This window comes from Diuraphis noxia, unplaced genomic scaffold (assembly GCF_037042655.1).
Source record: "Diuraphis noxia isolate RWA-SAM2 unplaced genomic scaffold, SU_Dnox_SAM2 contig0002, whole genome shotgun sequence".
NCBI classification, from domain to species: domain Eukaryota; kingdom Metazoa; phylum Arthropoda; class Insecta; order Hemiptera; family Aphididae; genus Diuraphis; species Diuraphis noxia.
The window spans coordinates 29,712,383-29,725,703 of NW_028301712.1; the positions used below are offsets into that span (position 1 = coordinate 29,712,383).

Consider the following 13,321-nt stretch of genomic DNA (forward strand, 5'->3'; position numbering starts at 1 on the left):
GTTTAAAAAAAGTTAATTTTGTTTTCAAGTCACAATAATCATAAGTCATAAATTGCCCTAGTATTTTAATTTATACAAATATTTACCAAGACGCTTATCAGTATTCTAATATTAATACTATTTACTAGTGAAGATTAAAATATAATCTGATTATTATGAATTGATGATATTATAACATCAGAAAAATAAATTACCAAAATCGAAAGAATAAGTTTTCTAGCTGTTGGTTCCACGTGATATATAAAAAAAAATTAAAATTAACTTAACTGCACCATAATGATAATTATAACTTTAAAAAGTTAAGTTAAAACGATAAAAATTTAACTGAATAAGTTAATAAGTTGAAAACAGAAATAATTAACAAGTTAATGCCCACCATTGCACAACATATAATAGTTATAAATATTATAACCAATACAAACGTAATACAGCTGATACCGGTATAATCCAATAAAAATAAATAAATCCGTTTTTATTTTTATGAACCTTGAAACGTATATTTTGTTTTATAAAAATTTAAATTGTGTGATTTTATCTATTTTGAACCATGTTAAAAAAATAAATCAAAAATAAACATCTGATAATATAATTAGTCTATAAATTAAAATTTTTTATAATATTGTTTTCAACCTCATGTCCTCATATAATATTGCCATCATATAGATAATAGGTTTACCAATTAGTTATTACCTATAAAGCACCTAGGTAATACCATAGCTTTTACTTAGACGTATTCCTAACCTAACCTACGCACATCTATTTTCGATTTAAAACAAATTCCTGAAAAAATTAAAAACTGTATAATCACTTACACCAAATATTTATGAAAAAACTATTTATTTTTATACACGTCTAGAGTAAATAGTGAAGCGTAAACATTATATATTATACACATTATACACAAACACAATACATTTAATAATATGGTACGTATGCTAAAATCTGATAGTACCTATATATATTCTATAGAGTATAGAGTATAGAATATATATATATATATATATATAAAGATAAATATAAGAACAATAGACAGTATAGACAAAAGTTTATCACTATAGGCATACTAAAACGGTATAATATTATTTTCACTTAAGTTGTTTGAACTAGTCTATACTTAAAACATTGATTACTGAAATAGAGTCTCTTTAAAATAGTTGAAAATTATATAATAGTTTCTCTTTCACAGTCATAATATCAATTATAATAATAATAATAATAATGTGTCACGAATTTCAAGCTCACTTTACTCGAGTATTTGATGAAAATATTACGAGACGTAAGTACTGTCATGAAACCATAATATAGTACTAAAGGAAATAATGTCGTAGATTGTACGGTTGGGCTCATTTTAAAACAATCATAAGAAATATATCATTTTTTTCAACATTCACTTAGAGTTTAACAACCGGTTTTCCATCTCTTTACATATATTATATTATTTTAATAATCGTTGTGCAAGATACAATAATGTGTATGGCGTGCGTTTTAAGCATATATGCAAGATATATTTTATGGAGTTTCTTGATTAATAAACTACAAGCGTGAAACCCTCAAACAAATAGGCGCTATCTATTCATTACAACTTTTATATCAAAAACCATACAGTCAATAATGTATGATGGATTTAACATCAATTTAATGCAATGAAAGCCTTCATGTTACATTTGATACTAAAGACCTAACTACCAGTCTCGAAAGAGGGAGCACGCAATAGTACGCAATTCCTCGAAATAATCAAAAAAATTATCCAACTATTAATATTTACTCCTAGAAGTATTTATTTTTTAGATGACATGACACAAAAGTGAATTTTGCATTTTTATAGAAGGTGGGCTATGCGTAATTTTTTAGAGGACATAGACACACCACTACTCGAGTCTCATTAGTTGAATGGTTGAGTCTATGTCCATAATCTATATCCGTCGTTCGGGTCATATTAATTATCTGCACATATTAGTTAAAACTTATAATTTATAAGGTAGGTATAACATTAATATAGTATAAAATACACGCAGCTATATAGGCATCTGGCAGCTATAATTGAATAAATAACTTTTCCGTTCTAAATGCTAAAAATAAAATAATATCTTCTACCGTAGTAACGAGATTTATTTGTTTAAATTAAAGTCTTAAAAATGAATTATTTGTATATCAACTAGGCACCAGAACAAAAGAAAAACTGGACAAACGCGAGGAGAAACGCTGGTTGTAAAACATATATCACAAAGGAATGTCCATTGCATGGAACTGGAGTGGACGTTTTGAAGACATATTGCACCAAGGATAACGAGAGAACTAGCGGTGGGCTGTCTGAGATTTCGGGAGACGTGGGCTGACGGGGTGACAGGGCCACGTTCTCGTTGGGCCGCGGCGACGGCCCAGCGCAGTGTACTACACAACACGAGCTCAAGTATGAATCAGCCGGCGGAGCAGGAAGATGAGCTCGATGGCAATAAACACAAAATGTGGCATGCAGCAGCATTTGCAGAAGCAGGATCGGGATCAGGATTAGCAGGACGAGTTTGAGAATCAGCCGCCGCCGAAGGACCGCAGAAAGCTTATGTAATGGAAATGCTGCCCGCGTCTGTAAGACATATTGCACGCGAGACAATAAGAGGATTTGCGATGGACTGTCGGATCAGGACTCCAAGGGGTGACTAATCCTGTAGGAGTTCTCGTTGGACCGCGACGACGGCGCAATGTACTACAGCAACATACGGGCAACTATAGTTCAGCAGGCAGCACTCTCAACGGAGCAAGAGGATGTGGAGCTCGACGGCTATGGCATGCAGCAGCCACAGGAGCAGGATCAGGATTAGTAAGAGGACGAGTCTGAAAATCAGATTTTGCCGAAGGACCTGAACAGTCACGGAAATGCTGCCCACGTCCGTTTGTGGGCAGGTGGCTGGTCGGGCGGTTCAGACTAGAAAGCTTGGCTGCAGATCGAGGTGTACTGTGTGAGTCGGATCCAGAGATGGATGACAGGAGGAACTTCTGGATGTGACGTAACAGTGAAACTGATCGAAGAGTAAGAAGCAAAGCGGTGGCAATTCCGGAAAGCACGACATGGCTTTTAGAATTCCATTGAGCATATTATTTGGTAGTGGTTATGGTTAGGTTAGGTTTTCGTTGGTTTTCACCGATTAATCGTATGCTGAAACCTTAAAATAAAATTGACGATTTTGATTGATTTTTCTTCATGATTCTGTAACATTGTTATGGTTATTGTCATTGTCACATTCTTAATTCATGATACTATGTATACTGTATACATATAACTACTTTTAACATACTTGTGTTGATATTCTGTTTGATGCAATTAATTTTGGACAAGAGTCCACACATCAAATGCATCTCGACCACCACTCGTCTGTTGATGGCTAGCTGATTTGAATTGGCCAGCTTTTGGTAAGATATGCAAATATTATATTAACTGGTAAAATCCATGGACATTCCCTGATTTTGCACCAGCGTTTCTCCTCAAAGATTTGTCCAAATTGTGTCCGGTTTCCTGTAGTGATCGCGGATCAAAAGCTATAAAATTTCAATGTTTTTGTTTAATAAAGAAAACTATATGGATTCGTATTGATTATATCATTTATTTTTTAAGGATGATTATCCTATTTTTTTTTTCATAATTGTTTAAGAGGTATCAAAAACAAGATTTTATTAGTTTATTTTTATTATTAGCTGTCGTTACATTTTTTTAAGAATTAACGTTAAATTACTTAATTGCTACCTACTACATATGTTTATATTTTTACATTACTCACCCTATTTGTATGCTTAAATTATACATACTCATATATTCAAATTTTGATTCTTGGGGTTATTTAATTATTTTAATATACTCGAAGACTATATTTTCGATTACTTAAGATTTTTTTGTACCACTTAAAGAAGATCTTGTGACACTACAAACTACTGTTTTTCAAATAGGAACCCCCCCCCCCTCCCCCTCTTTTCATTTTGAATTATTCAGCATGTATTTTTTTGAAATATTAAAGATCAGAAAGCAATATTATGGACCATATATATCATGAAAGCATTTAAGTTAGTTAGAAATCTGGAAACAAATATTTTATAATGGTGATCCTATGTGTGTAATCCTAATTTTATGACTAAATTCTTGACAACAATATACAAACTAGTTATCAATCTTTCGACGCATAACAAATATATTAAGTAACCATACTTAATGATTTTAGAAAGTTTTTTTATTATGAACTTGTTAAGCACTAGTTGACTAATTAAAAATTAAAATATAACAAATATAGTTATAAATCATGTAATGTCATACATGCATATAATATGCCGTACGTGTGCAATTGTGCATTGTGTTAAGTATGTATACCTATATAACACAGCAAGCGTACGGAAAATCCTAAACACCTGCAGACAACAGTGTTAAAAAATCATCACTAATTCAATTTATTGTCATGGTACAAATGACGATTTATAATAATAATACCAATCCTTCGAATAATTAACCATAATTAATGTACAATAAACCGTTTAAAAAACATTCATATATATTGCGATTAATTTTAATAAAATAAATTATTTTAACGAATATAATTAATTCCGAATCGTTATGCATATATTATAACTATAAGCTATTAAAGTGTGTATGGTTAGGTTAGGAAAAATTCTGAAAAATATTAAATACTGTGAACACTAAATAATGCACAATGATCATTGATAATACAATATACTTATACTTTTTTATTATGCCATACGTATATAATATGTGCACATTGTATGAAAAGAACACTTATAAATGCCATGAAATCTATTCTATAGAAATAAAAAATAATAATGGTTATTCGCGTATTCAATCTTTATATCAATGTATATAATATAACGATGATTATTAAGTGAAAATGAATCGACGATCTAATATAACAATTCGCAGTACAAAAAAATAAAAATAATATTGCAGTTATCAGATGATCTACTTCACACCCAACTGATTCCGAATCACATTTCCGGACATTTCTGTAGATAATCCTACTTAAAAACCGGTCCGTCGAGAACATGTTACGTGTCAGATGAATTCTTGACGGTCGTACTCAATAATTATCGCACAACCATTAAATAATCGAAGTCCTTTTACAATATGATAATAATAAAAGTAACGTTACTCGGTCCTATTACTACAGTACATAACAGTCAATTGGTATATCGATCTATACAGCTTACATTACCTCCAATATAGGCTTACAAGTTACATGACATGCCTATACTTATATATATAATTATAATATATATAATATATACTATATATTATATATACTAATATAGTAATATACTATGTATACTGTGTGTTTCTATAGAGTGATCAATACGAGGAATATAGCAATAATCATGAAATCCCCAGAAACTCATAGATATATGCAGTGGCGTAGCCACGATTTTTTTTAGGGGGGGTTTTTTTTTTTTGTAATAAAATGTAACTTGTGGAGGATTTCACACTTCCTGAAATGTACTCATAAATTGTTTAAATAAATTATAATATACGTTTAACTTTTAAATATTTATTTAAAATAGGATACAATTGTAATTTTTCTTTTTTTTGAAGAATCCATAACAACAATTGTCAATTAGCAAAATATTAAAAATTATTATAAAAACTAGAGAAACATCCAAACATGTGTCCATGTATTTTATAATGATAATATTGTTCTGTGATAATATTCATATTGATAACAACTAGACCGCAGAACTGTAGATAAATCTACAACCATGGTAAATTAATAATAAAATAATTGAATGATAATGATTATTATCATCAGTGCAGTCGATAACGTAAATTACACAATATGATGGTGTAGTGTAAATATTATCTGCACGAATGCAATAATACGACACTGTGTGCACTATTTAAGATAAAGTTTATCTTAAACCGTGGTAGTGTGTGAATACGGCATAACAGAATACATTTTACCACGACCAAATGATTGTATTCCTATATTATAAACATTATATTTTTGATATAAATACGGCTGAGGGGGAGGGTTATAACACCCAAACCCCCCCCCCCCCCTGGCTACGCCACTGGATATATGTACATACATACAACATACCCATTATACATAACTCTGTAGAGTGTCTATATAAGATATTTATAAGGGTGAAGCAGTAATGCAAAGTGCAGATTTTATGATCCAAAGGGGAAGGTTCGATAGGTAACTATCCTACTATTCCTAGTAATATCCGTCACTGTCCACACTTGTATACCATAATATGTATACAATATAATATACACGCATAGTCGCATATTATAAATAGCAAAAGACATGACATTATGATGCAGTGTGATGTATAAAGACTAAAGAGCGATGGACCTTAACAGTTAAAAAGATTTACGAACTATAAAACTTTAATATGATAATACGTACCAGTGCTGTAACTATTCATGTGATTGCACTATTCAAGACTCCGTGTAGTCTCTATAAAGAATAGGTACTGACTACTGATCTCTCTGTCGAAAGATTCAATGGTCTTGTTCTTGCATTTGTGTAGAAATACGTCCGTTTGAAGTGTTAGTAGCAGGTAGGTATACCCATATCACGGCTAGAACCAGTGACCATATGACCTTATATAATATACCCATAGTAAATATATACTATAATAGGTATACGAGGTACTTATACAAAAACGATTTCCGCCTCGTTTACAAAATTGTGTATTCGACGCCTTGCGGATAACGACTTGGCCCGAATAGTATCACAATCAAAATGGCATTACAGACTCATTGTCAGACAAAAAAACTAAGTTTACTGTTATATTTATAAGTTTGAAGTATTTCATATTTTATAAGAACTTTCCGCGCAGCGCGGTAAATGTAACCAGACTATGGTACCTAGATTATTTTAAGTCAAGCGTGCACCAAACCCGGAGAAACCTTGAGTTAAATAATAATGACCTACTGAACATTGATATTTGTATTTTGTATCAACAGATCGTGCCGTCTTGCGACGTAAAGTTCATTAGTATTATAACAGTATAACGTCAGCGAATAACGAATAGTGATATGACAGACGGGTAGGCAACCTGCAGATAGTCATAATGTTTTCACCACATCGGAACAGAACTAATTAATTCGAATATTGAATATAGTGTATACATACCAAAGTGCGTTCGTTTCTAACGGCAACAATATTGATGATTGATCGTTCTATTCGAGCAGTGATCTGAGAAAACGCATTTTTATGCCGTTCGAAAAACACAACATTAAAACTATAGGTACTATATATATATATTATATTATATTACTAATACTCTTAAATTATAATGAGCTTTATAGTCATCTGTAATTTAATATTCTCTAAATGTTTTTAAATGGACGCTGCTCTGTCGTTCATTTTATTTATAGGAAAGAAATATATGAAAGTTTAATATACAAGTGTAAAAACAGTTTTTACATTTTTAATGAACATTTATTAATAATCCTTACAAATTATAATAATACATAATAATATTTTTAGAACTTATAACAAAAAATATATATCTTAAAGTATCCAAAATCACAATTGTATGGATGAATATATCTCATTCAAATTGAAAGCACTCAGTATTTTGTTTAGTAAAATATATAAAATCAAAATGTTAAAATCATATAATATATATACTTACGAACAACGTAATAATTTGTATTTCTCTACTTAAGTTATTATTGATTTAATTTTAATATATAAAGTATTAAAATTATTGCAATCATCATAATATGAGTGTGTATAACGATTTAAATAAATACAATATACAAGATTAAAATAAATATATATATTTTATTTATATAATATATGTATAATGTATGCTCGTCCATTAATCAAGTACAGGCAATCATTAATAAAAATTTAAAAAACAAACAATTTTTATCTTTTATTAAAGTGCCAATTCTATAAAATAACATTAAAACAATTTATAACTATCTATAGTCTTTTAATTTGGCACTTTCTCAAAGATTGAATACTTATACAACTATTATCCATTTGGATTTAAGACTCTCGTTGTTTTCTAAACAATAAAATAAATAGCACCTAATAATTGAGATTTTTCTGTTCAACTAAGTCCAAAAAATTATTTTGAGCATAAAACATTTTTCGTAACATTTTAGGTAACAAATAGATAATGGTAGACACGGATAATTAGTCCAAGTTCTTATATAAACAAATTAATTTTTTTACACAGTATACGCGGCTAAATTTGAGGTCGATATAACTGATGAACAAAACAATTAACAATAATTTTAAAAAATAAACTTAAAAAATAAAACAATCACAAGAATGAGTTTCACAGGCTGAAGGGGTTCTGTGAAGATTCCGCAGCACACACAGTGATATCACCATTTCCGAAGACAGGCCGCCGCAGACCACTTGGATGACGGCCTATCAAAAAGCCAATGACATTCATCATATACGCAACATAAATAGAGCGACATTGGTAATATCATTTGATTTAGCGCCATCAACAATACGCATTTTAGGAGACGCCGGGCTGCAAATGTTATTTTTGATTTTTTGTTATAAAGCAAAACCAAACCACAAAACAATCACACAGTTTAACAACGTTAGTTAATTATATATAATATAATAATAATATAATATTTACCTCAACGATTTGACCAATGATTCCATGGTTGCGTATATCCTGTCGAAATGTGGACGGTTTTCTGGCTGATATTGCCAGCACTGTAACATGAGACGATAAATCTCATCCGGTGTTCCTTCGGGAGCAGGCATTCTATAGCCTAAAAATATAATAATATAAAATATTATAAGTTATTATTTATTTAACGTTACTAAAAATAACCAATAATCAAATTAATATTATATTGAGTTGTGATTACTTTTAAAATAATTTTAATCTTTTTGTACTCCATTCATTACCTGTATCAATTTTTTCTCGAGCCTTTGAATTGCTAAGACCACTGTAGGGTGTTCCGCCTTTGGCAAATATCTCCCAACACAGTACACCATAACTCCAAACATCACATAATGTTGTATATTTACCTAAAAATATATAAGTATAGAATAATAGAAATAATCGGATAATTTTAAACATTTATCCAAGTTCTAAGTCTTTGACTTACCAAAATTAAGAGCTTCGGGAGCTGTCCATTTAATTGGAATCTGTTTCATACCGTCAGAAACTATATACTCTTCTTCTTCTCTGGACATACCAAAATCAGAAATCTTCACTATATTTTTATCATCTAATTTAAACAGAGAAAATTACATTATTAGTTTTTTATTGAGTCATTTTTTAAAATTTGATATTCATCCAGAATTTGTAGTCATAATCTTTTGATAATAATAATAATGGATGTTTATGATTAATACATTGTTATTACTAGTGGGTTTTGTAATGGTAGGTTTTTGATGATCGTTTTGGTACAAATTTGTATTACGATTTGTTAAATAAAGATCTATGTAATAGTGTATATAATTCGTTATATTTTTTAGATAATTTTTGTGTTTTTTGAGCAATTGTATAATTAAATTAAAATTTGAAAATCGGGTAAGTGGGTAATTATCTGCTATACATTAGGTGTCTAGTCACTGTTAAAAAAACGATTCTAAACGGAAAAGGTCTGTTAGCCTATAATATTATTACCAAGTAGGAAGGTATATTTTACATTATTGTGATTATAATACTTTATTTTACTATATTATAGTCATTTAGTAGTGTCTACTACTACTAGTACTACTACTATAATAATAATAACAATAATATAATATGTATTTGTAACATCAAATAATTGTACAATAAATATAGTACTTAATAAACATACTTGATACCATTCCAATAAGCATAGCTTGAGTTTAGAGTAGGCAAGTTCAAATATAAAAGTTATAATATGTTTAATAAAGTTTTAAGAAATATTAAATTATAAAGTTACTTAATACAAATTGATATCGGATTATTATTATTATAGTTAATACATTATACTATAAAATATTATCAACATTTAACTTTTTAATAAAATATTCACTAACATATTCTTATTTCTACATTTATTTAAATCAATATTTGATTTTCTACAAAGATACCTTCATTCCTTCATTTCCATTCCATATTGAATGTATTGAATTATTTTTTCCGAAATATTAGTTAACTTTAATTTAAATTACTATATGATTTTTCGAAGGCATGTTATATTCATGCTGTGGCATAAATAAATTAACATTTACTTTTATCATAAGTACAATAACATTTTTACAATAAAGATATTTGGGATTTGGAACATTTAACTCAGTTTATAAATTATTTGTTGGGTAAGACTTACTAAGACATAAGCTTCTTAAGTATTATTTTAATTAATGAGAGTATTGTAACTTCCAAGTTATACAAATATATATTATACGTTCAGCCCCAGACTGTCATACCATAACTAATTATAGATTGTGCCAAAGACATGTACACAATTTTTAAACTTTGAAAGCTTAGCTTATATCTTATTCTTAAATAAATAAAATAACTTACACATTAATATTGGAATAAGTTAAACATAATTAGACCACTTAAACTTTTCATCAACTATAATTCTTAGATATTTAATTATTTTTATATTATTAATGATTGAGCAAAGACAGTTATTATCCAACGAAAAGCTATAAGTATGAATTATTTAAGGAATATAAAGTTGCAAAAAAAAATTGAAAAAATTGAAAATTAAAAATGTGCGTGAACAGCTTTAAACGAGTCAAATTATTTTGAAATGTTTATAAAAAAAGCAAACCTAACCTAACCTGCAGTAATTTTTTTGAGAGCTACACCAAAAACGAAAATTGATTTTGGGAAAAAATTTTGTTTTTCCTAATTTTTTTTTTGGAACTTTTGAAAACATTGCAAATTTAATTTTGACCTCCATTATACACTATCTAGATTAATTTTCCCACCGGAAAAGATACTGAAGTTGAAAGTTGAACCATTATTACGACTAATTATCGTGTATACAGACACACAAAAAAAAAAACACAAATTGTAAAGTTATTAATTAATATATTCGGAATTCTATGTTCAAATAGTCTATTCTATTATTAACACAAACAACTTTACTAAAACACTAATATTTATCTATTCTGGTTTTAGATGTTTAAATCGATATGTGCTGTACCCTAATATTTTAACAGCCAATTAATAAACCAAATTCAACATAATCAAATTTATATATAACCAATATATCATGATTAATAATTAAAATAATATATATTTTTTTTTTTTTAATTTTAACAATAAATATACAATCTGTACACTTGGGCACAATAAGAATATGTGATATAATATTTATTTATTTTTTACATGAAAACGTGAGGAAGAAGACATCCAGTGAAAGCACTACCTATTTGTTTATTAATAATTTTTTATTTTAAAATAATATATTAAAACATTTTAATGAACAATGCATATTAAATGTTCAAGATTTTTTATACCTACCTATTATTAAAGCCGTAACTATAATTTTTTTTTATGGCACCTATTTTTAAATAATAAATATATGATATAATATAACACTACTTATACAGTTATTCCTAATTTATAGTTAATGAAGGCCGAAACATATTTTAAATAAAAACAAAATATTCCATTATTTTAAAAACACATATGACTAAAATAATTATTATTGATGGTAATTCAAACAAAGTAAAAATTTGTACAAAATATCACAAAACCAGAAGATACTTTATATTATAAATTATAATATAATAAGAATATTTTATAAATTATATGATTACATTATATATTAATTTATATTTTTATAATTGGCAATGAGAACAAATTTCTATTAAATTGACCAGCCAAAGAAAAAAATGTTGGGCATCGCTAGTATAAAATATTTATATAAAAATACATAAATACTAAAACTGTGTATAAATTATACATCCGGTGTATATATAACAATAATAAACATTTTCATATTATGATGTAGGATTTAAAACAAAAAATGTAAAACAACACGGTAGTATGTAGTCAACAATATTGTTGATTTTTGGATAGACATTGTCAAGTCAAGTGTACCTCCTATGTAGGGTTGCCATTTTTATATTACTGAGACCGGGACAGACATTTTTATATTATTTTTATCATTTACCTGTGATCAATCACCGGTTTTTGACATCTTGATCCTAGTTTTTCGTAATTGAAATACCACACACAATGGTTTTGTACATATATTTTTAAAGTAAAATCGTAACGAATAACCAACAAAAATTATCAATTACTTATAAGTTATAAGTGATACAAAAAATTGTGATGATGAACGGGAAAACAATGTATGAATTCGTTAGTAATATTGTCGTCACCAATAAGCAAACAAAATAGATTTCCTCAGTAAATCAAATTATCAACTTTATTATTATATCATTCATCGAAACAAAATTATTTTGCTTACAAGAAATTTAAATAAATATGTAATTGAAATTTAACTCTAAGAAAATTGGCTGTCCCAAAACACTTTACCAGTATATACCGGAACGCTAACCTACTCAAAAACTCTAAAAACAGTAAAATCCACACCAAACCGAGACGTGTGGCAACCCTATATACTACAAAGTAAGTGAAAACAAATTATTTATATCTCATTTCATTATACATAATATGAATTTTATAATTTATAAACTTACCAACTAAACAATTACGAGCTGCGAGATCACGGTGAATGCAGTTTTTACTCTCTAAGTACATCATGCCAGCGGCTGCATCACGACACATTGAGACCAATTGAAGGACAGATAAGGTCTTTGAATTATTTCTTAAATACGATAACAAAGACCCTCCTACAAACATAAGATAGGTATTAACTTAGTAAACGCGTACTAAGAAAATAGCACACATCCAAGATCCAACCATAATAAAAAGTCCAGATGATAATTAACCTTTTTAAGCAGCAGCTTAAAATAAATACTATAAAGGTTGTATAAAAAAAAAAATTATCAAGAATTTATTGAAAAATACTTGCCTGCGACTAGTTCCATGACTATCATAATAGGTTGTTTTTGCACACAGATACCGATTAGTTTAACAACATTAGGATGATCATATTGTTTCAAAATACGACCTTCCTGCAGGAATTTCTTTTTGTGCTCTTCGGGCACGGTAACACGACATGTTTTTACCGCAGCTTCCTTATTGGTAGACCGCAGTCTTGCTTTGTAAACATCGCCAAAATTACCCTGAAATCGATGGCATAAAAATATGAAATGAAAAAAATATTTATACAGGGTGATTCATGGAGCGTACAACACTCATTATTTCCAAAAGTGTAAATGGTTTTGAAAATATCATTTTACATAGCTTCATGTCGTTTAAAAAACCA

The 13,321-nt window shown here is 28.7% G+C and overlaps 1 protein-coding gene across 3 annotated transcripts in view; it reads right to left on the bottom strand.

Annotated features, from left to right (window-relative positions):
- Positions 1-7,770: 7,770 nt before the first annotated feature.
- Positions 7,771-13,321, bottom strand: part of FER (tyrosine-protein kinase Fer) — a 39,581-nt gene continuing 34,030 nt past the window's right edge. For 2 of the 3 annotated variants that reach the window (XM_015509179.2, XM_015509177.2), the window contains exons 10-15: positions 12,965-13,178; positions 12,630-12,782; positions 9,095-9,217; positions 8,892-9,014; positions 8,614-8,752; positions 7,771-8,499 (exon numbers count right to left, since the gene is read on the bottom strand). In XM_015509179.2, coding sequence (XP_015364665.2) covers positions 8,415-8,499; positions 8,614-8,752; positions 8,892-9,014; positions 9,095-9,217; positions 12,630-12,782; positions 12,965-13,178 — 837 coding nt within the window. In that variant the 3' untranslated portion in view covers positions 7,771-8,414. The remainder of the gene's footprint in view (positions 8,500-8,613; positions 8,753-8,891; positions 9,015-9,094; positions 9,218-12,629; positions 12,783-12,964; positions 13,179-13,321) is intronic. The other variant, XM_015509178.2, reaches the window with a different exon arrangement.